The 24,205-nt window shown below is 43.1% G+C and overlaps 2 protein-coding genes across 4 annotated transcripts in view; one reads left to right on the top strand and one right to left on the bottom strand.

Annotated features, from left to right (window-relative positions):
- Window positions 1-13,595, top strand: part of DPY19L3 (dpy-19 like C-mannosyltransferase 3) — a 35,075-nt gene extending 21,480 nt beyond the window's left edge. For 2 of the 3 annotated variants that reach the window (XM_038147897.1, XM_038147898.1), the window contains exons 16-19: window positions 2,462-2,544; window positions 9,138-9,270; window positions 9,929-10,087; window positions 10,701-13,595. In XM_038147897.1, coding sequence (XP_038003825.1) covers window positions 2,462-2,544; window positions 9,138-9,270; window positions 9,929-10,087; window positions 10,701-10,862 — 537 coding nt within the window. In that variant the 3' untranslated portion in view covers window positions 10,863-13,595. Of the gene's footprint in view, window positions 1-2,461; window positions 2,545-4,662; window positions 4,758-9,137; window positions 9,271-9,928; window positions 10,088-10,700 lie in introns of those variants that run through there. The other variant, XR_005258243.1, reaches the window with a different exon arrangement.
- A 277-nt stretch (window positions 13,596-13,872) lies between these two features.
- The window catches only part of LOC119705455 (neural-cadherin-like), a 63,850-nt gene continuing 53,517 nt past the window's right edge, over window positions 13,873-24,205 (bottom strand). The window contains exons 30-33 of the mRNA XM_038147896.1: window positions 23,574-23,754; window positions 22,378-22,622; window positions 20,716-20,870; window positions 13,873-17,759 (exon numbers count right to left, since the gene is read on the bottom strand). Of these exons, the coding sequence (XP_038003824.1) occupies window positions 17,394-17,759; window positions 20,716-20,870; window positions 22,378-22,622; window positions 23,574-23,754 (947 nt within the window). The 3' untranslated portion in view covers window positions 13,873-17,393. The remainder of the gene's footprint in view (window positions 17,760-20,715; window positions 20,871-22,377; window positions 22,623-23,573; window positions 23,755-24,205) is intronic.

Raw genomic sequence — 24,205 nt, 5'->3', positions numbered from 1 at the left:
GCCTCTTTTGAGGCATGTGGTTACTACAGCCCCAAATACATCACTTGAACAATAATTTATTGAGATGCAGCTGCAGCCACAATGCTGGCTTTATTTCAGAATTCAGGCACAGGATGTTTTGAGACCTGTAAGACATCTGTATTCCCGTTTACATGGGTTTTTCATTATTACAGTGCAAACATCTTTCAGATAAAGTGAAAATGCTGAAGTATTTCCATGCCTACTTTAGCTGTGCTGTAGATTGCACAACACGTGCATAAAGCAGTACCAAGCAGTATTTATGTTTCACGTCTTACACTTTTTAGGTAGATTTCACCTTTATCTGTGCTCATTGTATTTTAACTTCACAATAATGCTCATCAATTTATGTTTGCATGTCAATAACTTTTGAATAAATTGTTGGTACTTAAGGTGAGCTCCTAAGCTTGAGCATTCTAATTCCAAGAATTGCCAAATAATCTTGATTTCTTTCCAACAGTAAAACCTCTATTTCTATTACTTCTGCTGCTGTTATTTTCATCTTTATCATGGCCAAGTCCTTTTGCTCCAAACATGGACATTTCTTACAGCACATATTGCAACATATACCCATGATCTGAGCAGTTTTTGGCTGTACTGAACAGCTTCAGTTCAGGGCTCATTTAAGCCACTTGACAACTGGTTTCTTTTCCTGAAGACTTTGACCCCAGAGACAACACTGTTACAAGTTGGAAACCTCTTTCACATTTCCGTCTCTCTTCTGAGCAGTTTGTTACATCCCTTATGTGCTTCATCTGTTCTTTTTATCCTCTCCTGGTGTCACCAGACTTCTTCTCAATCTGACATATACTTGATTTACAAGACAAAGTTCTGTCAGTTTTATTGGTCCATATTTTCATATGCTTTACTATTTATTTGTTGTTCTCTTGTATTTGGAACTCCTGAAGTACCTTAGTTTTCTCTTGGTTCTACTAATCAAATGTAGTGTTACCTGGAAATTTTTCAATTCAGCAATAGCAAGCCCCATGACCGAAACTTTCCTGCAGTAGAAACTGCTTGTACTCACTCAAAACTTGCAGTACTGTGACTTAAAAAATCTTTACAGAGTGAATGCCGTGGAATAGCCCCAGCAGTGAGCAGGGAGCTGTGCCACTGCTGGAGCAGCCTCTGGTTCCTCAGGAGGTTACACACTGACTGAAAAGCAAAGCAGAGCCCATTCCTTCTGTCTCCACCCTGAAGGACTGCAGGCTCTCAGAATGTGTAGCTATCAGTAATGAAGAGAGGCAATTTTGATCCATTATGAGACTCCACAATCTCCTTTCACAACAGCTGAATTTGCTAATCTCTGGGAGAGCTTCTGAAGAGCAGAAATACATCTGTTGTACTGTTGTACTTCCCAAAGCTTCCCCACGGTTGTGATGCTGCCATGGCTCCACCTGGGAGGTGCCAGGAGTGCTTGAACAAGTGTTTTAAGTGAGCAGGTACACTTGTGAGAATCTCAATTGGCCCAGTTACACCTCGTGCCCCCAGGCCTGCCGTGTAATTACAGTTTTAGTGAAGGAAGGCCTGTGTTTGCTAAGGGGCTCAGCAGCACTACATTCAAATTCCTTCTGAACTCTTGGATGAGCGTTAAAATGGGATGATTAATGGCTTTTTAGATTATCAGGTGGGTTTTCTTAGACTTTCTCCTGTAGCATTTCAATTTTCAAACCAGCAGTCCTTCTTATCTAAAGAAAGCAGGTTTGGAATAGGTTTCACCATAGCATCCTCTGTAGTAAAGACTGATGCACAGCAATCTGTCATTAGCATTGTCATTATCTTCCTTAATTGCTCCCTCCTGCCCTGGAATATTCACTGGCTTAAACAATAAACCCTTAAATAAATCATTGTTCCCTTAGCTTTTTGGGCAGGAGGGTTAAGCTTTTCAGAATCAGTTTCCATCCTTTTTTCTCTCCTCTGGATTTGATTTATGTATTCTTTGTCTATAGTAAATTTTTAAATGCTTTCCCCTGATGGCCTATTCGTTGTTGTCATTCAGTCACAGTTTTATTTTTGCTTTCAGTGGTTCTCTTTTAATTCAAACTTCTGAAAAGCCATTAATAACATCTGCAGCACATCTAATAATCTTTACTTCTGATACAGACTTCCTACCTTTTTTAATTTAGTTTTATATTTCCTTTTCAAACTTAATGTTAATTCCTGGGGTCTTTCTTTGTCCTGTCATGATTGACAATGGGCAGTTCTGGTCCTGTTGGTCTTCTGGCAGGAGCTGCAGATCTCCAGCTCTGAAACTGTGTGTTAATCCTGCAGTGACAGCCACCTCTCCTTTCCAGGAAGGGTAGATAGGTACTCTTGTGTCTTGCAATTTACCCATGAGCTGGACAAGATTATTTGCCAGCTAAGAGGAAGTAATACATTTCAGCATCCAAAACTTGTTTGGTTCATTCTGTCTTCAGGTTGTTCTCTTTTGTTTCCATTTTAGTTCTGGCCAGGAATAATGGATGAACTATCAGAGCTGAGAGAATTCTATGACCCAGACACTGTGGAGCTGATGAACTGGATTAAGTAAGAGGATTTTTTCTCTATTTCAGTTAAATGCTATTTGTGTAGATCTAATGTTCTTAGTTATAGTGTTCTCCTTATTTGTCCCAGCTCAGCAGTGAACTCTGGTGACCCGTGAGGATAGTTAGGGTGAGTGGGTTATCAGGAGGTTGGCTATGAGCAGCTGTGCACAGCAGCTCCATGCTGGGGTTCAGTATCACTGCTGTGTTCCATGTGCAGCAGGGAACCAGCTGATCCCTTTGCTCCCATAAGGACACAGTTTTCCCAGTGAAAAGAGGTAAATTTGAAGGTGTCATGCTTCTCTCATCATATTATAACTACTTTACATTAATGAACCTCTGCAAATCCCCAGCCCTGCCACCCCCCCCCCCCTCAAATGTCCTTCCCAACTCTGTAAATGTTAAAAAGCTTGGATGTAGTGCTGGAAAATTCATACTCTGCAGTCTGTTTGTTGGACTTGAAAACAACTAAGTTGTTTCTGTTTGCTAGAATTAATCCCAACATGTGTTCCAAACTACAAGGAAAATATTTTTAATTGAACTTGAACTTGTTACAGCTAAGCATAGGTGCAATCTTTCAGGAGTGTGAGTTAATCATTCCAACCCCACCTCATCACTTCTGCTTTCTCACAGAGTATAGGAAGCTATCTTTTAGGTGGAAGCAGTTTGGAATACTTCATGTGGATGATGCTGAGAAAAAAAGGCCAAGTAGGATGTTCTCTGGAGGGCTGTGAACTGAAAGGATATGTTCTCTATTAACAGAGCACCCACTAAAATCTTTCAGGTTAAGTTTCTGAACAGGGAGATTCCTGGGACTTGTGTTTATTTGCAACTCTGGCAATGATTTTAAAAAAAGAAAACTGGTTTCATGTTATAGAGGAAAAGATTCTGAAAGTAAATCTGAATGTACAACATTAAATATTGAACTGTTTGCAGTATTTCCTTGGAGTATTTCCTTCATATGCAATGAACTTCAGTGAAACCAGTCACCCAGCCTGTTCTCCCCATAGCAACATATTTACACTCCATAATGTTGTATTTCTTTAATCCATAAACTAGAAGGAGTAATTTAGAAGAAAAATATATTACAAGCCTTCAATGACTTATTTTGAAAGCAGGCCATGATTTTTTCCATCATTTAGAATCTTTGCAGCCTTATTGACATGTTTTTGTGACTAATGTTTACCAGCCAGTACCATTTAGTACTACTGTTTTATTAAAAGATGGTAAATGTCTGATAGTTCAGGTCTCCTGTGTGCAATATATAGAGTTATATATAGATTTATACATAAAATATGCATGTGGAGTTATTCCCAGCCATGAACTGGATTTGACTGGCTCCAATGAGAATAATTTTTCATGTGTTCTTAGTGCTGAGAATGCTAAACTGGTGCTTGTCATCTCTTCATTCCAAGTCATGACAGACAATTACAGAGGGGCATTTTTTTACTTAGAATTTATTGTATTTAGAAATATTATTCCTGTGAAGAAGAGTTAATTATCTCTGCTTTAAATACCAGTCAACAAAATTTATGGTAAGTTTCTCAAAGTGGGACAGATTTTGTTAAGTTTGATGTGTAAGAGAACACTTTTTCTTTACTAACACTTGATAGTTGTGCTGTAGTTAATGACCTGTCAAGGCTGGTGTCAGGAACTAATCATTCATTATTAAAACTCAGTATGAAAAGCTCTAATTTGTCATGTATAGCAGTGAATTAGGAATAACTCATCTGTCTTGCAATCTCTCCACAACAAGAAAACCCTTCTGTCCGCTTAGCTCTAAATGCATATTAACTTGTCCAAATACACAATCTGAATAATGGCCAACTATTAGTCTGTCCCCTGTGAAGTGTCTGCAGATGCATTTCTTACTCTTCCCCTCACTAAAGTTGCCATAGCATTTTCAAGATCTACTGGTTTATATCTGTACAATTGCAGAGCACAATTTTTTACATAAAGATCTTGCATATCCCAGACTGCTGCTTTTTTTTCCTACCCACCATCTCATTTTCTTAGCTTTTTTCCAACAAAGTCAAGAATCCGATGCTCCAGGGATAGCTCACAGTTCTGTTCCCAGCTGGGAGGTACATTAAAATTCTTAGTTTTGGTCTTTCTCCCTAAGACAACAGGAACAACATGCTCATTTGTGAGATGGGGAAGAATATCAGTAGAATGAGCAAATCAATAGCGTGAACTTCCCTACTCTGTTTACTCCTGGTAAGTGCTAAAGAAGCAATGTCTTCTGCCTTTAAAGGGGAAATCTGTCTACAGTTGTGGAATATATCAGTACAGTTGCCAAAACTCACAGAAAAAGTTCTTAAAAATCTTGGGCAAAACAGCCAGAACAATGGAAAAGTTAACTGAGACTGAGATTCAGCAGAGCATTGTTGGATGTCAACCATACCTGAACCAGGTGTGGGGACAAGCAGGCAAATTTTTATATTAGTGGAAACCCCACAAATTTCCAAAAAGTTCCTAAGGTTATGCAAATGAAACACCCATGTTTTAATGGTGGTTCTTTCTTTTAGTAATTTATGTTAATTTATATTAATGGCTGTATTTTAATTTCAAGCCAGATTTAAAGTTTAACTCTATTACTTACATTCCTGATTTTCAAGGGTAATCATACCAAAATCAACTCGTGTTCCAGACTTTAAAGGCAATATTACACTTTTATTTTTAATTATTGTTCTTAAATTCTTGGGCTTTTGTTGGACAGACATGTGAGTGAATTTCAGGCATGAACCTGAGAGTGCCTTAGAAGTAGGTTTATACCAGCTGTGTAGGTGCACTCCTTTATGTGAGCATAATCTGCATGCACAAAATTGAAGCTGGGACTCCCAAAAACACATCTTTTTGCTCTTTCTTTGTGACTGTCGTTTTCCATTTTTGCAATTTTCAGTCTTTCCAAACCAGAGGGAAAAAAAAGAACCATGACAGTGTGCCTGAATGTGCTTTACTGCCTATCATCTGCAGCTGAATCTGTGATGTTTTAATATTGCATGCTGCATATAAAAAGATTTTCTTTTAAAGAAAAAGAAAAATCTATCATGGCATATTCCTCAGAATCACCTTTTCTCAAATCCTTGTGCTTTGTTGATTCATACCACACTCAGGCACTAGTAAAGGAATAATGTGAGACTTGTTAGATTTTATGGCATTGAAAGCCAACTACAGGGTTCAAGTCTGGAGGACTTCTACTAGAAATAGCCATTTTATTTCTGATGATGTAACCTGTAGTTGCAATGTTGGCCATTTCTTCCTTAGTGCTTCCTAAAACCAGCTCACAATAATTCTTTAGTATTTTAAGAGAAAGAATCACTACCACTTTCAGAGTCTGTGCAAGTACTTCCTGTAAAACCCTTTTATTTTTAATGAGTTATTCTTTAGTATTTTTATAATTTTCTAAATTCTTAAGTGTAAGGTAAAGAAAAGGTTTATACACTATAATATAGTGCTTAGTTTACCCATTAGCTCAGCTGTAATTAACTTGTTGAAAGCTTAGAGCTTCAAAAATAAATGAGATTATTTGTTCAAAATGCCATCAGGTCTGCCTAGAATGGCATTTAAATTATATAATGTAAATCAGTTTGACCTGTAAGTCCTTGTCATTATTTAGTGACATTTCCTAGAGAATAAATTGTTTGCGGGTTGGGCAGTGTGGTATGGAGCTTGGCAGAGAGCTATAAAAACAAATTATCCTTTCATTTTATACATCATTTGCTCAGACAGTTGTAAAAATGGCTTGGTTTTAGTGTAATAGAGAAGTGTCATTCAGGGGTTTGCAGCACAGGAGGTGCCCTGGCTGCAGAGCCCTGCAGTGGTGCCTGGCTCAGGCAGGAGCATCCCTGGGATGCAGGAGCCGTGCTGGCCCTGGGAATGCTCCTCGGGGTTCCTGTGTCCCCAGAACACAGCAGTGGCCCCTGCAAGAGCTCACGGGGAGGGAATTGGAGAGGGCAGACACTGCCTGGGGCTCTGTGTCACCTCCCAGTGTCACCTCCCAGCTCTCTGCCCCGGGCACTGAAATCCAGCACTTGTGCTCCTGGCACTGCCAATGCAGCACAGGGAAAAAGGGCTTCCAGTAGCTCCTGCTGGTCTGGGAACATCTGAGCTGGCCAGTAAAACATGGGCAGTGATGTGTCTGAGTATCATTTCCTAGGACTTCAAACCTGTAAATCTCAGGGAAACATCTGCCTTTTCCTGGAACACCAGATTTTAAACTCCACCCTGGACCAAAGCACTTAAGGCAGTTGTTTGGCAAGCAAGCAAGGGTCACTTGATTGTCTTCAAGGGATAGGAAGAGCAGGAAGTGGTGGCACAACTCTTTCTGTCTAGTAAAGAATGCAACTCAGCTGTGTTTCACCCCTTCTGGGCAGGAGTGAATGCTTTTGGAAAGGGGAGGAATGAAACCCTGAATCTTGTGCAGGATCCATTTTCTGAGGGGAGATTCACTGGGAGCTGCAGCTCCAATCTCTGCTCCCTGTGTCCAGAGCAGGGTTGGGCTGGGAATCAGGGAAAGGTTCTGCTTCCCCCAGAGGTGCTGGCACTGCCCAGGCTCCCAGGGAATGGGCATGGCCCCGAGGCTGCCAGAACTCCAGGAGCGTTTGGACAGCGCTGCCAGGGATGCACAGGGGGGATTGCTGGGGGGTCTGCAGGGACAGGGGTTGGACTGGATGAGCCCTGTGGGTTCCTTCCAACTCAGTGTGTTCTGTGAGTCTACATTTTTGACAAGCATTTTTACCAGTAGGTTATTAATAAGGGGCACTATCACCTTTAGCTTTCTTTTTAAAGAAAAGAGCCTGCAGGCTGGTTTGGCTTTTTTGTTTGTCTGCTTTTTATCCTGTGGTTTTGCCTTTGGTACTTGTAGGGAGGGGCTGTGTGAGTGGGTTTGAGAAAGTCTGAGTCTGCTGCAGAGCCCATTATAATGCAAATCTGCAATCAGAAGAGCAGAGTTGCCTTGGTAAGGCCAGTCAGGTTTTAAAATTTGAACTAATCTCGAACAATCACAGAAACCTACTTGTCACATTAGAAATTGCCTGGCCCAGGCATAAACACAGAAACATGCTGAAGATGCTTTAAGAATCATCATTTTTATTTGGGTGTCTAAGCTCTCCCCAGTCCCTCTGTGAGTCCAGCCCATGTCCTTTGCAGCTTAGTGCTACAGACTTGTGCTTTCCCACAGCTCCAGGGATGAGTCCTGGCTGACAGCCATCCCATTTGCATAATACTAAATTCTAACAGGAATTAATTGCTTTTAATGGAACATGTACTTCAGGACACTTGTGGCTTTGAATATTTTAAGTAATAAATAATTTCTTAAGAGATTAAATATTTTCAGACTTTAAAATGGAACTGGTTTTATAAAGTGCTGAAGGACTAGTCTATCAGGAAAGTTAAACTGACCTATTAAAAACACTATCTCTGGCCTTCCTAGATGAGATTAATGTACCAGTGCAAGATTTTTTAGGAAGGGTTTGTAATTATTAATTCATTTGCTAAGCATAATCTCTTGAAAGGCGATAATAAAATTTAATACTTGTCTCAACATTTTCAAGCTGATCACGGAGCTTAAAGAGGACTGAGTGTGTAGCTGCAGTTTCTAAAGGCTCCCTAAAGTGCACCCCAATGTGTCACAGTTACTGGAGTACTTTAGTGTGTGCATGGGAATGTTAGGCATCTATTCCCATTCTAATTTCATTTTAGTTGATTTGATGTGTGCTGCTTTCTGTTGGTTTAGTCTTCACAAACCCTTCCATGGTTATGTGCATACTAAGCACTGGAAGACACCTCAGCATACTCGGGCCAGTTCCAATTAGCCTGATTACAGGAGTGTCCATTGCCTGGCACTTCTGCTCTTTCTTTTTGCTCTACCCTTCTGTTGTGTCTTTGCAAATATTTTAGATTGTAAACTTGTTGGGAAGAAGGTGAGCAAAAAATTTTAATCATTATTGGTACTTGAGTGATCTTGAGATACCAGGACTGCTATTTGGAATTTCAAAGGTTACAGTAACAAAAAGTGACAGCATTGTTATCTTCTGCATTCCCCTGCCCAGCTTTTTTGCAACTGGGATGTCTTTTTTCATAGTTTCTCTCCCACAGTTGTCAGAATAGGAAGAGTAATGTCTCATGGAACAAAGTTTTTGTTCCAAGTGAATGGTGAATGCCAGGATAAGAACAGAAAGTTTTACCATTCAGATTAAATAATTCATTTTGTATTAAGTACCTTACATATATCAGACTCAAACTTAAGTCACAATAGGTGAAATATTAAAAGCATTAGAATATGGAAACCTATAAATATTCAGAGGCTTTATGAACCTGAGAAATATATGAAATACAGATAGTTTGAAATTGTCAGGATCGTGTTTTTCTTAGATTTCCTCATGGTGCTTAGTAAATTTTTTATTTGCAGTTGAGTATTATCAGAATTTATCCACTTGGCATTTGAAGAAAACACAGCTGCTTGAACAGTTTGCTCCCTGAATAGAGGAAAAGCAGAAAAATACTTTTGCAGTCTTTTTTTTCCTTCTGATCTGTCACAAGCATTGCAAAAATGCCCCTGCAGAGACTTCCTCAGACTTATCAACATTTGTTTAGGTCAAACACTCCAAACACAGCAGTGTTTGCTGGGAGCATGCAGCTGTTGGCAGGAGTCAAACTGTGCACTGGACGGACCTTAACCAACCATCCCCACTATGAGGATAAGAATCTGAGAGAGAGAACAAAGCAGGTAAGAGATTTCTGATTGTTCTATAGTAATCCTTGCCCACGTCACTGACTCCACTCCAGAAAACAGTAATGTCCTCATGGCACACTGCAAAAGGCATCATGTGCTTTACTCATGGATAGCTTACTGTCAGGCACAGGCCCAGGATTTATCTGCTTTGGGATCTCCTGGCTCACTTCTGGCAGCTGGTGAGTGTCTGAACAGCTCTGTGCCCAAGTACCCAGCTAGTCCCAAGGGCACTGGTTTGGCTGCTGTGGCATCAGTAGATCCTGGTGCCACTTGGGCTGTTAAACCCACGTGGAACATTCCCTGATACTCCCTTCAGTTCCCAGAGCAGCACACAGCATTTGATACAGAAACCACCCTGAGAAACTGCACGCAGAGCTGGGAGACTGCTTTCACCTACCCTTCTCTGTACCTGAGACATTCTCAAAGCCTGACAGCACCATCCAGCGATGTGTAGCCAGCAGCATCATTGCCGTAACACACATCTCCACGGGGAGATTTTACTGAATAAAGCATTTATAGGTTGTTTCTATCATATTAATTCACATGGTGTCTCAGTCCCAGTTCTTTGTTTGGCTCAAGAGAGAGGACAGAGCAAACAAAGCAGCAGTGAGGGGTGATGTGTGTGTTGGAGCTGAGCTCCCGTGTCGTGCAGATCTACCAGATCTACGCCAAGCGCTCTCCCGGTGACGTGCACGGCATCCTGCGCTCCTTCGGCACGGACTACGTGATCCTGGAGGACAGCATCTGCTACGAGAGGAGGCACAGCCGCGGCTGCCGCCTGCGCGACCTGCTCGACGTAGCCAACGGCCACGTGAGTGTGACAGACCACGGCAAGAACAAAACACATGGGCTTCACTTGGCTCTGAAAGCCCGTTACTGAGAGATGAGGTGGCTCAGCGTATTTGCACTGTGAGAAGGAAAACCTACTGGAGCCTTTAGACGTTCTCAAAATGGCCAGATTAACACTGCTTGCTCTTAAGGGTGTTTGAGAATTAAAAAGGGGGAATTTCAGCCTGGGCAGGATAAGTAATCACTTCCTGACAAGCACCAGGTTAGGAGCACACAAGCAGAATTGCTTCCCAGGCGTGAATCATTTCAGAGCTTCAGTTCCCTGAGGTGTGATTCTGTTACCACTCTGTGTCAGGGGAGTTCTCAGGCATTTCTGGGGCTGAGCTGGAGTCAGAGCAGGCTGCACAAGCCCAAGCAGATCTGGACCTCTGACAAAGCAGCTTTATCCATTTAGAGACAATCTCTGAGTTTCAACTGCTTTAAAGCTGTTTTCTTCCTCCAACTAGTTTCATACTGTGAACAAACCTGGCCAGCCTGACCCAGTGAATGTATTGAGGAGGTTTTTATGAACTTGTTATTGCCTGGAATGTGAATTGGCTAAAGAAATTTCACCCATCTGTTCCATTTCATTGCAGATCATGGATGGCTTGGGAGAGAATGAACCTGATTTGAAACCTTCATTGTATCCTCGCTTCTGTGAGGAAATTAAGAAAAACCTTCCTTCTTACACCATGTACTTCACCAGGGTGTTTCAGAACAAAACATTCCACGTTTACAAACTTGCCAAGCATAAATAACATTTCCAACCATGACTTCAAGTTCAGTGTTTCACTGCTAGGACCACATTAGGAAATGCAGATGAAGTTTACAAACAGGTTACGTTTGTAAGACATTTTACACCGATGGTTTTTTGTCTAATTACTGTGATTCTTTTTTTAAAGTTTAATTTTGATAACATTACTGATGTTGCCAAAATTTTCATAAATTCATAAATAAATGCTAGCAGGGACTATTTTGTTTTAAATTCTGACGCTCAGAATACTTAGGTTGTAATTGTTTCCCAGTTTCAACTGATTGGAAGACAAGGGCAGCATCCTGTGGGAGCACTGCCGAGTGCCAGCCTGTGAATCTGCTCAACAGTTCAGATTTTCCTCTCAAATGGCAGAAATTCAGTGAAAGCAGCCCATGCTGCTCCTGCCCTGAGTGAGCATTGCCTTTGTGAATCCTAAACATAGTCCCAAAATGAAGTTTTGTCTTACAGTCTGATCCTTTCTGACAGATCCCTGTGCTCTTTCAGTGCCTCTTTTTTGAATTCTTTGGGAATGTATGCGGATATGAGTTTCCAATTTTGTGAGTGTGATTGCAGAATCAGTGAGTGCAGATTAAACAAACAATTTTGAAGAAAAATAATCTTTGGTCCAGCATTTTTAGTGATCAGAAACAAACTGGTTTATAACATTAAGTGTTTAATGATGGAGTGTTACGTATTTTTAGTGAGGAAAAAGGCTGGAGCATGCTTGATACGTGTTGCATGTTTGTATCCTTGTAAAATGTTCAGAACAAACGAAAATCCAAATTTCTCAGTTTGGATTCTCAGAACACTTTCCTGTATATACTTTCTGAACTACAGGGGATCTTCTTTCTCCTTGTGTGAATCCCACTAGGATAGCAAAATTGGACAAAAGATAAACTCATCTCTAAAGCAGCAGGAAACCAGTATTTCAAATACACTCAGATAGCAGAGCTTTGTTTTGTATTATTTCAGACACAAAGCTCTATATTTTAGCACAAAATCACTGTGTCCTTGTTCTTTAGCCCAAAACAGAGACTACCAGTACTTTAAAATGATGCGGAAGATTAAGTGAAGCCAGACCTCAATGCTGAGAATTTTGTGATTTGTTTGTACCCTTTGTCTTTTTACCAGCCGGAACTTTGTGATTTGTATCGGATTTCTAAATGTTACGATGGTACCATATAACTTTTGCTGTGTTTTTAGCACTGCTTTGGTTTTAGATTGAAATCAAAAATCAGATTTGGAAGCCTCACAGTACTCTCCATCTTGAATAAGACATCCGCTAGGCTCATTTGTTTGTTAAGAAAAACAGAATTGTAATAATCAAGTGCCTCTAGGCCCAGGTTGAATTAACATTTGAACACCTATAAGACTGTTTGTGGCCTGTGCAAATAACTCAGTTATAGTAATTACCACTGCAATTAATTTCTAATGATGGGAAACTTAAAGTGCTACACATAGCAAACTCCACATTTAATTTAATCAAGATGTGTAATGAGATTAGCTGTCACAACTGAGCTGGGCTCCAATTCCAAATGATTTAAGTGTTTTCCCTTTCAGTTGTACCAAGGTAAATTACCAAAGAGATGGAGATGGTTATGTCACATGCTCAAACAATTTTATATTCAGTAAATACTCATTAAACAATGTTCAACATCCTCCTGCCTTTCTCTGTGGCACAGAAGGCTGAGCTGTAGGCAGGCTGTGTTAAATCACACACTGACAGGAGCTGCGTTGTTACACTGAGCAGCTGAAACTCCTGAGTAATTCCTAGCCTGTATTCTTTAATGAGGTTGGAGACCACTGCAGTTTAACATAATACAATAATAAAACATTTTAATCAGTATTAAAACTTTAATTAGGCCTGTAATGATGCATGGTTCTTGCTGCAAGCCTGGGTCAGTGAATCCCTCAGTGAGTGCCTTCAGTAACTGAAAACAAGCACACAAAAGGTGAAAGATGTCTGGGCTGTATGGCTTGTTCTAGAACGCACTTGGATCTCTCTGGAGACGTGCAGTGACTTTCCTTTGGTGGAGGGGAGGGATTCCCAGGCCCAGTGATAGCCCGTTGTCTTCAGAATTTACTTGTAGGTAACAGCTGAGACTAAGAAATCCTGACTGGAACTGTAATTATTTTTAAACGAACTTATTTCAAAAATGCAGTTTCTAATATTGCCAAAGGAGAAGTTTAACCTTTTCATGGAAACTACTAAATGCAATCTGGTTTGTTTGGGGTTTTTTTATGCAGAAAGACGCATTACGAGAGATTAGCAGAAAGGTTTAACACTAAGGGTTATTCCAGGGACTGGAGTGCAGCATTCAGCCACCAGCCTGCTTCAAACAGTAACTCCAGGTGCTGAGGGCCAAAAGCCGTGGAGCCGAGCCTGGCAGGGCTGGGGGAGAAGGGCCGTCCCTCCCTTGGCAGAGGTACCCCAGCAGCGGGAGGGACAGGGACAGGCTCCTCCTGTGTGCTCCTTGGTGGCCACAAGGACTTTGTGCTGCATGTGATCAGTGCGATTGTGGTATAAATTACTTTTTTTTTAGATTGCAGAGACAAAATGCTATCAAGGAGCCAGGACTTTCTTAGGAGAGAAGAGCCTTTGAGATCCATAAGTGTATTTTAATTTCTTGTTTCAGTGTTCTGCTGGTGGGATCTAACATAGTTATTTTATAATATGTTGTTGTAAAGAGATGTAATGACTATTGTATACTAAATAAATTGTGTAATTTGAAAGTCACTTTTTTCTTGTTTATATGATGGGATGGGCTGAGAAAGACCTGGTTTGGGAATGAGCTTTGTTTCAGTCCATATGGAGGAAAGCAAAATATTTTTCACAAGATTTGGCTTCTGAAGCTCATTATATTGTGTATAGCACTGACTTTTGGAATCACCTTTGTGTTTTAACAGCTCACTGGGCTTCCTTTGTCAGAAGCTAAAGGAACCACACATGATTTTTATCAGTCATCACCCCATGCATGTCAACTCCAGTAAGGTCAGTAGACTGAGGCAGTATATGCATTTAAATAAATATTATTTCTTTATTATGTGTATTGTATCAATATAAAATCATCTATTAAATGCTTTGACCACCAGGGACCTGCTTGTTTCCACACTGTAGCTCAAGTTTAGTATTTTTAAGGAACAGAAAGGTGCATTCTTTGGGAGTCGAGAAGCACATTTCAAGGGCTCTATGTGCAGTAGGATGTCCTGATGTGACTCTTGTGGCAAGAACTGCAGGATGTGCAAAGCTGGAGATAAAACTGCCCATGTGTAGGACTGGTCTAAAGGGGGCTGGGGGGAGTTTGTCACCAGCATTAATTAGAGATTAATGTAATTGATGGGATGTGAGCCACACGAGAGGGGATTCTGTGCTCCAGGGAACCTCCTCCTTTAAATCCCCAGGAGATGGCCATGGGTTTTAGTATTCTTGTAATTAAGAAAATGCTCAACTTTCTTCTGCCCACCTAATCCTGCTTCTTTACAGCCCTGCTTTCCCTCCTAAACCTGCTAGTCAGTAGGTCAGACCTAAGGACAATCAGCTTTCCTATGGTTTGGCTCGATGTTATGTTCTTGGAATGTTATTTTAACACGGGAAGACCACAAAGATTAATGTAGTTGACAGGCAGCCAGATTAAATACTAATATCCACGATTATTTAAATTTCAGACCTTTACAAACATTTTATGCTAAATAAAATGTTCTTACTATATGTTTAAAGTCTGTAAGGAACATGGAAGAAGATTAATGAAAGTACTAGATTACTCAAATCCCACTACCTAGGGACCCAGTGGGGTTTTTATTCAATATTTTTCCCTCCCCCCGACCCAAAGCTTTCTGTGGAGAGCCAGCTGTTCTCCCTGGGAGCCATGGCAGTGCTGGGATAAGCCTTTCTGCAGAGGCACTGAAATAGTTGTGTGTGCCTGTGCAAATGCAGAACAAGCGAGGGTATGATTTCAGCAACTGCACAGTAATTAAAAGAGCAGCATGCAAATTAAAACAGATAAATTAAGTGAACTAATTAGTTATCTCTGGAAAGAGGAAGAGTAGGCTTTAATAGGGCATGACAGCTGCAAATGAGTGTGTCCTATTACTGAGATTGTATCGACACAAGCTCCTGGAGGAGTTTGGAAATGTCTCCTGCCCTTTTGTTTTAGTCCCTTATGTTCTGTACAGGGTGGGGCTCACTGTCGTGCAGGCAGCTCCCAGGCTCTGGGGGTGTTTCCATGTTTGGTTACAGAGTAGGGCCACAGCTGGAACGGGGAAGGAAGCAGCAGCAGGGCAGCAACATTGGAACAGCACTGAGACATCTGCACAGCAGCAGCTCTGTGGCTGCTCCGTGTGCACCTTTAGGGTTCCTGGGCACCACTGCACCCCAGCGGCCAGTTCCTCAGGGATGGAGGAAGAGCTTTGATGAGGTCTTGTTCCCCTGGGGAAACCCAAAGTGTTTTTTGGGTGGGTAACTGGATCCTGAGCCCACCAGCAGAAGCTTTTCAGGCAGCACAGCACTCATGACTCACATCTGTGGAAGCATCTGATCACAACTGAGAGAGAAATAATTCAACAGAGTGCACCCTTCAGTCATCCTTAAACACAAACAAGGCAGACACCCGGGACAGAAGGCTGGTTTATTATTTATATGGTGCCTGAGATAGGCAGGACACTTCACAGGCAAATAAAGACAGTGTTGGCCCCAAGGAGCTTACAGGCTAAATTAAATTAAAACCAGCCAAAGCACCAGCATGTCCACAGGTATGGGAAGAACACAAGGTGTGTAGACAAAATTATTGCTGTTTCAGGAAGGAACAGATTTTTGTGCATTATATATATTTAGTTCATTTTCCATACCCTGTTTGGGACTGCTGAGATGATGGAATACAGGAGCTGGCACACTGGACTGGTGAACACCACAAGATATTTCAGCCAAGGTTTCCTCCCAGCAAATAAATGTGTCAGTAAAATTACAAAATCACAGAGACTGTACTGTCTGTGAACCAAAACCATTGGGTGTGAGTGAAAACTGGATTTAGGGTTTCCAGTGGACAATGCCCACCACCTGCAGTGTGTAACAGTGCTTAATGGTGCCCTCAGGATCTTCCAGAGAGTGGCACAAGTGCACATGAGAACAAGGGACTGTGTGAACATCTCTCATTTGGCAAACGTGCAAACTGAGCTGGCCTGCAGACAGCATTCACCGACTTTAGGGTTTTACCAGATGGATAAAAATAAAAGCCAGACCTCCCAAAACAAGCTACTGAGCAAAGCAGTTTCAGTGTCTGTTACAATACATTGTTTCATGCTTTGTTTTAATGAAACATTATTAGAAACTAGGATATATTCATATTATTAGCTCATAATATGTAATGTACATATTACATATAGTTTACATATTATAATAGATATCATTTACATATGATACATAGAAGAAACAGCACAGCTTAAGATTTAGGGTTTGCTGCATTGTACTCCATTTATCTGTACAAATGGTCTCAATTTTAAAAAAAAAATCAAAATTAATTTAGTGACACCTTTTCTCTTCCAAATACTGTCAAGTTTAAGAAAAATCCAGCATAGTAGCTGGACATTAAGTGGTTTCAAAAAGGGACTGATTAATTTAGAGCATACTATTCCACCCCCCTGCTACTGCTGTTAAGTTTTTCCCCTGTGTTTGTCTGTCCCCAGATATGTCCTGCAATTATTCTATCCAAGGAGATTTAACAAAACATGAGTAACACAGTTGTAGATGCAAATGGCACAGTTCGGGCTGGTTTAGGCTCAGTTTAGCAGCTCATTAGGAATGAAGGATTGTGATGAACTGTGGTGTTTGCTACCGAAATTCCTGACCAGCCCCTTTGAGGCATGCAGCCAGCACACCTGGCCTTTTCCTGAGGAAAATTAAGTAGTTGTAAGCAGCTGGGTTCATGTGTTATGCCTAAATGCAGTTTCTGCCCTTGTATGGCAGCATAAAGGGATTTCATCACCGTGTAAGTGAAGCATCCTTCTGCTTCTTTCCCTCTCCTGCGCCCCTGGACTGGCACCTGCACTGTGATCAGTGAGCAAGGCTGTCACTGGGCACTGTGGCAAACAAGGGATATAATACACCATGGACTTCATTATATGAGAAAAAGACAAGGTGTTTTTTTCTTCAAATAACTGTCAAAGCACCAGAAACAGCACATCCAGCATGCTTCCCTCAGCTCCAGCACACCTCAGGCCGTGTGCGCTGAATCCCTCAGGAGTCCTGCATTACTGCAGTGATAAAAATGACCTGTACTTCTTAACCACAGTATGGGAATGACTGCATACCCCAGATTCTCTCTTTATTCCTCCCAGTAGGTTTATACACCAAAATGCAGATGTCCAGTATGTCCCAAGGTGAGCTCCTACCCACCTTTGCCGCCCAATGTGCCTCCTTAGTGGGAATCTGAATCCCTGTTGCAACAAGGAGGAAAGGCCGGGTGGGGCTACTACAGAGCAGGAGTGTAAAAATGCGTGCCTCACCTTTGCCTCCAGAACCGCAAAGAGCAGCCTCGGGGAGCTACAGGTCTCCTGCCTCTCTGTGCGAGTACAGCTCCCTCAGTTTCTCGAACTTGGGTCCCCACTCGCGGATGTCCTCGCAGGCGCAGCCGCCGCCCAGCCCCGCCGAGCCGAGGGAGCTGAGGGAGCTGAGGCTGCCGGCGCTGGAGCCGGCGCCCTCGGTGCAGAAGACGCGCAGCGAGTCCTGCGGCGGGCCCGGGGCGCGGCGCTCGGCCTCCCTCAGCAGCGCGGGCAGCGCCCGGCCCAGCGCCGCGCCGCCCGCCCGCACGGCGCCCTGCCGCCCGCCCGGGAGCTCCTTCCTCCTGTGCCGCGAGTAGGCCGGGCTGCCTTGCATGGACACCTGCAGCTCCGCCATGTTGTAGGCGTCCTGCGGGGAGAAACGGGGCACAGCGAATTAATACTCTCTGCGGGTCCCACAGGTTCGTGTTCTGGTGGGAATAAAGAAGGAGTGATCGCGAGTCGGTCTGTCCGTGTGAGCACCTGAAGGGTTGGGGGTTCTGCCAGCTCTGCCACCTGCAATGCACCTGAGGAAGCCTGAGGAACACCTGTGCACTCTGCACTGCTGCGGTCAGGCTCAGAATCGAGTCAGATTTCATCCGAAAGCTAAAACGTGACAGAAACACCCCAGCTTTTGTTCTGAAATTCAGATCCAAAGCGTCTTATCATGACTGGACATTGATCCCACAAGCGTGGCAGAAGACTAAGAAAGGGTATTCACAAACAGCATGTTAAAGAAACCTTTCTGCAGTAGTAGTAGTAGTAGTAGTCGTCATAGTAGTAGTAGTTGTTCAAAAATGTACTGTGATTTCTGATAAAATTTTACCAGTCTCTGGAATAATGCCTAATTATGTTACATGGCAGTGGCACAGTTGCAAAAGCCAAAAACTACTTACTCCCAAAAAAGTCACTAATTCCCTCCCAGGTCAGCTGTGGTAAATGCTGTCTGGGAATTGTGCCACAGCCTCTGGCACAAAGCTGCCAATGCCAACAGTTAATGGCATTCACTGATCAGAATCTTTGTGCCACCTGCAATGAACAAGTCCTGTCCCCAGCATCCTTCACCTCCCTACAACCCAAAGGTTGTTTCCCTGGACTGATTTACAGGCCAAAGCAGAATGCAGACAGGTAGAGGGAGACAGAATTCATTGGAGCAAACAAATAATTATTTGTATTGCTAATACTGTTCATGGTAACAGGAGGCATCAGTGACAGAGGTGTGGAATCAGCACTTCCCCAAAGATTTCTTTAGCTGTCCAGCATGTGGCATTGTGCATAGCCATGTTGTAAGAGATGAACCGAGGTAATCTCAGTGAGCTTTGCTGAATTTCCCCTGGAGGCTGAGAACTACTTTAATTCCCCCTACCTGCAGTCAAGAAACTGCCTAAGCGGCAGGATGGGGTTTGGGACAGGAGCTGCTTATTCCCATTCCTCCAGAGACTTAGGAGTGCTGGTGATGAACACTGAGACCTGCAGCCCAGATCCCTGCCTTAGGCATGTCCTAAATTAGTGCAAGCTCCAGTCCAGCCCCACTCTGAGCAGGGATACCAGGAGAATCCGTGACATGGAGTAAGTAACTTTTCATCGTGCACAAGTTAAATTGGAGTTGTTCCAGTACAAACTTGAGGATCAGCCCTTCACTGAACTGGGTGACAATAAAAGCATCCTTCAGTGCTACTAATTGTTCATTAAAATGACACATTTCTTCTGACAATAAACCCTTCTTGGCTGGCCATCCACAAACACAAACCCAACTCAAGCCCTGCCTCTAGGTCCAGAGCTGGCTTTTAACAACATCTGGTGGTCAGCTGAGTTCAGTGTGTAATCAACGATGCACTGACCTCCTGCATTTTTATGAGCTCCTAATTTCTCTGGGGGAAAATTTTATTTATTTCAGATGCAGAAACTCCTTCATGTGACAACCCCTTGTCCTCATAGCCCTACCATCCACAAATATTACAAAAATGAAACTTTCTTATCCCAGCAACCTCATGATCCTTTTGTTGAGGTAACATTAGAACACAACTAAGGTGGTGTGATTCTAGGTATTTTGGGGGGTGGTTTGTTTGGATTTTTTAAATCTAGACAAACAACTAGGTTTCAGCTTAAAAAGTTTCAGTTGCAATCCCAGCAACTGTTAAATCTGAATAATTTAGGAAGAGTAACAAAACCCAGGGATGCTTCACTCCAAGCACTATTTCTTCAGGCACAGTAATAACCTCAGATGGAGATCATCAAGTCACTAATTTGGCTCCACTGCTTAAAATAAGGAGTGCATTTTAAGAACTCTCCAAAAGTAATTAAACATGTCATACAGTAACTGTAGATTTCCTCAAAGAGACCTTCTGGGTGTAAAATTGCAAAATATTGCAGAGCAAGTTAATCTGATTAAGGAAAACAGGCTTTATAGCTGTCTATGTTATCACATGGGAAATGTCTGTGTTTATTACGTTCCCACTAACTCACCAAGAAAAAAAGGATAGTCTACAAGTAAGAATATTTTTAAATCAGTGGCTTTTTTTGGCCTTCACACTGGTACCATGACTATTATTACCTCTGCAGAGTCACACCACCCCTTGAATCCATGAAATGAACAGTTGGCAATGAAGTTTCTTACCTTTTATAAACATAGAAAGCATCTATAGGTCAATAAATAATCTGTTAAGAGTCCTTGTTTATAATATTCACTGTTTTCCTTCCAAGCTCTGCCTTTCACTGACTCATGAAATCCTTAGAACAGCCAGCAGGAATGTTAATAATACCTGCTTTGGGTATAATCTGCTCTACTCTAAGTATAAACAGCTTGTGTTCAGTGGTGTATTTATCTCCAAAACACAAAAATGCAGAAAGGTTCTTCCACAACCACCACATGCTCCAGGGCCTCAGAGGAGCCAAGTCAGCACCTCCCCTTCCCAGCAAGGGAGGTGTAAACACATGCTGTTGGGAGTAGTCTCTGGAAAAGCCTAGCCATGAGCAACAGTCACACCAGGCTCTTCCAAGCCCTTGGAGCTCCAGCTGAAATGAGCCCTGAGAACCTCAGTGTCTCCTGAGCCCCAAAACCAAACCCAGCAGCTGTTCCCTACTGCTAAACTCTCCCTACAGGCTCCTGTCAATATGCACTCAGGATCACTGGCTCTAAGACAAATTAAAAATGGACAGGCACTTATCTCTGCTTAGGAAACATGCCCCCTCATCCAAGTAATTCATTTGCCAATTGCAAGGCTGAATCAGCAGAACGAAGACTGAGGACAAAGCACAGAATGCATTTTCCTTAGCATGGTGAGGCACCAGTCACCTCTTAATTGTAACATAACAGGGATCCTTACTTCATCTTGCTCCCCACCCCCTTCTTCGTTGTAGTTGAGGATGTTTTCCCTGATGTCCTCCAGATCCTCAGGATGAGCAGATCCGTGGTAGACGCCTCCATGCAGACCCTTGCGCGTCTTCCAGTGAGCCCAGAGGAAGGCGGCGCTGAGCAGAGCTGTGGGGACACAGGAGCAGAGCACAGGTGACGTGGGCACCAGTAACCCCAGAGCAGAGCACGACTGCACTCTGGGCTTCCCAGCCATGTCTGGTTTGCACTGTCCAGTGGGGTGAACATCAAACACAGAAGAAAAGCCTTTAAAGAGCATTTTGCAACACCCTTTAAAGCCCAACTCGAAGTTGGTTAAAGACCAAGTGGTGTCTCTGACCTGCCTCTGTCCTGTGTGGAGTTGAACTTTGTCACAGAAAATGCATTACAGAGGGGTACAAAGAAGAAATAACATGTTGACAGTAACAGACTCAATTACACACAAATGAAACACAAGAAGACGCAAGACAGAAGAGGAAATTACTTTCAGATGTTTTACTAGAAAACAAGAATCAGGCACATTTTGCCTTAGCATTCATTAATCTAAGCATTTTTCTTAAATGCTGAAGTGCATTTACACAACTGACAAGCTTCAAAATCAGATACTGAACATCCTGTAAATAGAAACTTGTGTATCACTGTGCTACCGACTCTATAAAAATCAATAAAAGCTCAGAGTAAGACCTCAAAGCATTGAATACCATAAATTAGCAGCGCAGTGAACTAAAGAAACTAGAATCTCTTACAGAATATCTACATGGCAGCAGTTCTGTGGAGCAGCATCTAAATGACCTTGGGACTGAAACTGGGGTACACAGAGATCATGCCCTGCACTCCTCTAACATAACGATCTACTATCAGCCTCAGCTATCTGGGATTCCAAGAGCTGCAATACCACTTAGCCTCCCACAAATTTCCTGCTCATATTTGCATAGCAAACATAGTATCTAGCAGAGTTGGGGAAAACTATGGTATTTCCATACTCTTACTAAAACTTCTGAACAAAACTGCCTTAATGCTAACAGCCAGGAGAAAAATCCTCTGTCTTTACTCAAGCAAACTTCCATAACATTTGAATGAACAAGAAAGACTCCAAGATGTGATCTTTCCTCACTAGTAACATCCTTCTGGTTTTCCTCTTTAGATCCAATACCTAAGCCTGAAAATGGCTGAGGAAGACAAAATCAGGTGCTTAGGAGCTGGGACACAACTGGCAAGATGCAAAGTCTGCTCCTGCCTGACCAGTGTATTCCTATCAGACAGGAAGTTTCTCCTAGACTGAAAAATCTGTTTCATACTCAGCAGTATTTTAAACAACGCTTATCTGGTAGCAATTTTCAGTCTTGCTGTTCAATTGTATTTGCTTCTAATTATGCATCTGAACAGTTCCTCAGCAATGACGTAAAAATGTGAAGAAAACAAAAGTGCAGAGACCTTCCATAGCTCACAAATGTTGATTCACTTAGCGATGGATGCACAGAGGGATGAGAAATCAGTGATGGGATCAGGGCAAAGGACCGAAGGCAGAGTCGGGTCTCCCTCGGGAGTTTTCAGCAGGAGATGAGGCGATGGCTGCTCAGGACAGGTGGACACGTGTCTCACCACAGGTAATACAAGACGTAGTTGCCGTAGCTACCTAGGAGGGCCAGGAAGCAGACGCAGATGGCGAAGAGGGAGGTGAAGCTGAGGCCCGTGTCCTTGTGGAAGATGGCCAGGGTGATCTCGCAGTGGCGCCCGGTGTAGCCATCGGGGCAGTGGCACTGGAAGCTGCTGGGGGACAGGGACACGCAGGTGCCGTAGTTGCAGGGCTGCTCGGCGCACGCCGTGTACACGCACTGCCGGCCGGAGGCGTTCTCCAGGATCATGTGTCCTGCAGGGCAGCTGCACACACCAGGGCAGAATGGCACCATGGTTAGTCTGGGAGAAAACAGCTGTGACAGGCAGCACTGAAGATTTTAAAACAGGCTTTGGTGACACTTTTTGCATGGTTTCTGAAGCAGCTACTGGGAGTAAGTTATGTGAAATCATGACAGGTCGCAGCCTGTCCTGAGGCAGCCATAGCATGAGCTCCACAACTTCAGACCCTTATGTCTGGGGCTTTCAGAACTCAGGTATATCCACTGCCTTCTGCAAGATTATCCTTGTGACAGCCAGCTGGGTCGGCCTCTGCAGTTCTGGCTAGGCAGGACAAGCTGTGCTGTTGAGTTTCCAGAGTTAGAGAACTCCATTTGTGTGGACAGTGGCAGTCAGGAGTGTGTGCAAACATAAAGGTGTGTGTAAGTAAAGTGTTCATTTGCACACCACAACCAACAGGAATTAGTGTTGCCCTGACCCCAGCCACAAGCACAGGAATCTGAACTCAATAGTGTGGTGTTCCTAAAGCATCTGGAGGAGCCTGGGAGGGAACAGAGGTGACAGTCTAGGGCAGTGCAAGAAATCAGACCCTCACAAGAGAAAGCATTGACACTGCACAGCACAAGCTTCACAGCACAGCCAGGGAACTGTGCCACTCCGGCTCACACACCCTGCTGTCCTGCTTCCAGGGTTTACAAGCATTCTGGATTTGCTGCTGCTCTTTACATGTTTTCCATTAGACAGGCAGCTGAACTTGTGCTCCAGGGAGCACAATCCCTGGAGCCAGGCTGATGTACATCAGCCGTGGTGGTGTCTCTAAGGAGTCACCTGCTCCCTGTGCAGGTGTTCAGCTTTGTGTGCCGCTGTGGTTCCAGGGATTTGATGAGATTGCCAGTGCCAGCCTTCAAGCTGCACTTCAACACCCACCCTTTCCCACCTCATTCTGAGGGGTTTTGTGCTTCTGTTTCCACCAATTACCTGCATTCATGCATCATCCACAAATCAATACAAATAAATTCCTGGTTGCAAGGGTTATTCCTACAGGCCTCCGAAGAACAGCCTTCTTTGATGCCTTGGGCACTCAGTACTGACACCAGCTCCTTCCCATGAGTGTCCAGCGGGATTCTGTAGTTGTTAAATCTGACATCCTTCATACATCCTACAGCAAGGCACAAAGAGACAGTTTTAAAAACCATTCAGCAAGAATCATTTGAAGCAGCTGTAAGATTTGGCAGTTTATGCTTAACAAAGGACACAGGCTATCAAAATTTAAATCCAGGACTGAATTCACTTAAGCTCTCATAGCATTGTCCTTCATTTTTGGACTGAGTTTGCTGAAGTTTCAGATAAAGATTCCCAGTGTTTTCCATGAGAATCAAGTGCTGCTGCAGGTCTGTGCTGGTTTTGGCTGGGACAGACTTAATTCTCTTTGCAGGGGCTGCTGTGGGGCTGTGTTTGGATGTGTGCTGAACACAAGGCTGATAACACAGAGCTGTTTCTGTCATTGCTGAGCAGGGCTCACACAGAGCCAAGGCCTTTCCTGCTCTTTGTGGGGCCATGCTGGGGAGGGGCTGGGGCTGCCTGGGAGGCTTGGAAGGGACACAGCCAGG

Source organism: Motacilla alba, chromosome 11 (assembly GCF_015832195.1).
Source record: "Motacilla alba alba isolate MOTALB_02 chromosome 11, Motacilla_alba_V1.0_pri, whole genome shotgun sequence".
Classification (NCBI taxonomy): domain Eukaryota; kingdom Metazoa; phylum Chordata; class Aves; order Passeriformes; family Motacillidae; genus Motacilla; species Motacilla alba.
This window is presented reverse-complemented; position numbering and strand designations above follow the sequence as displayed.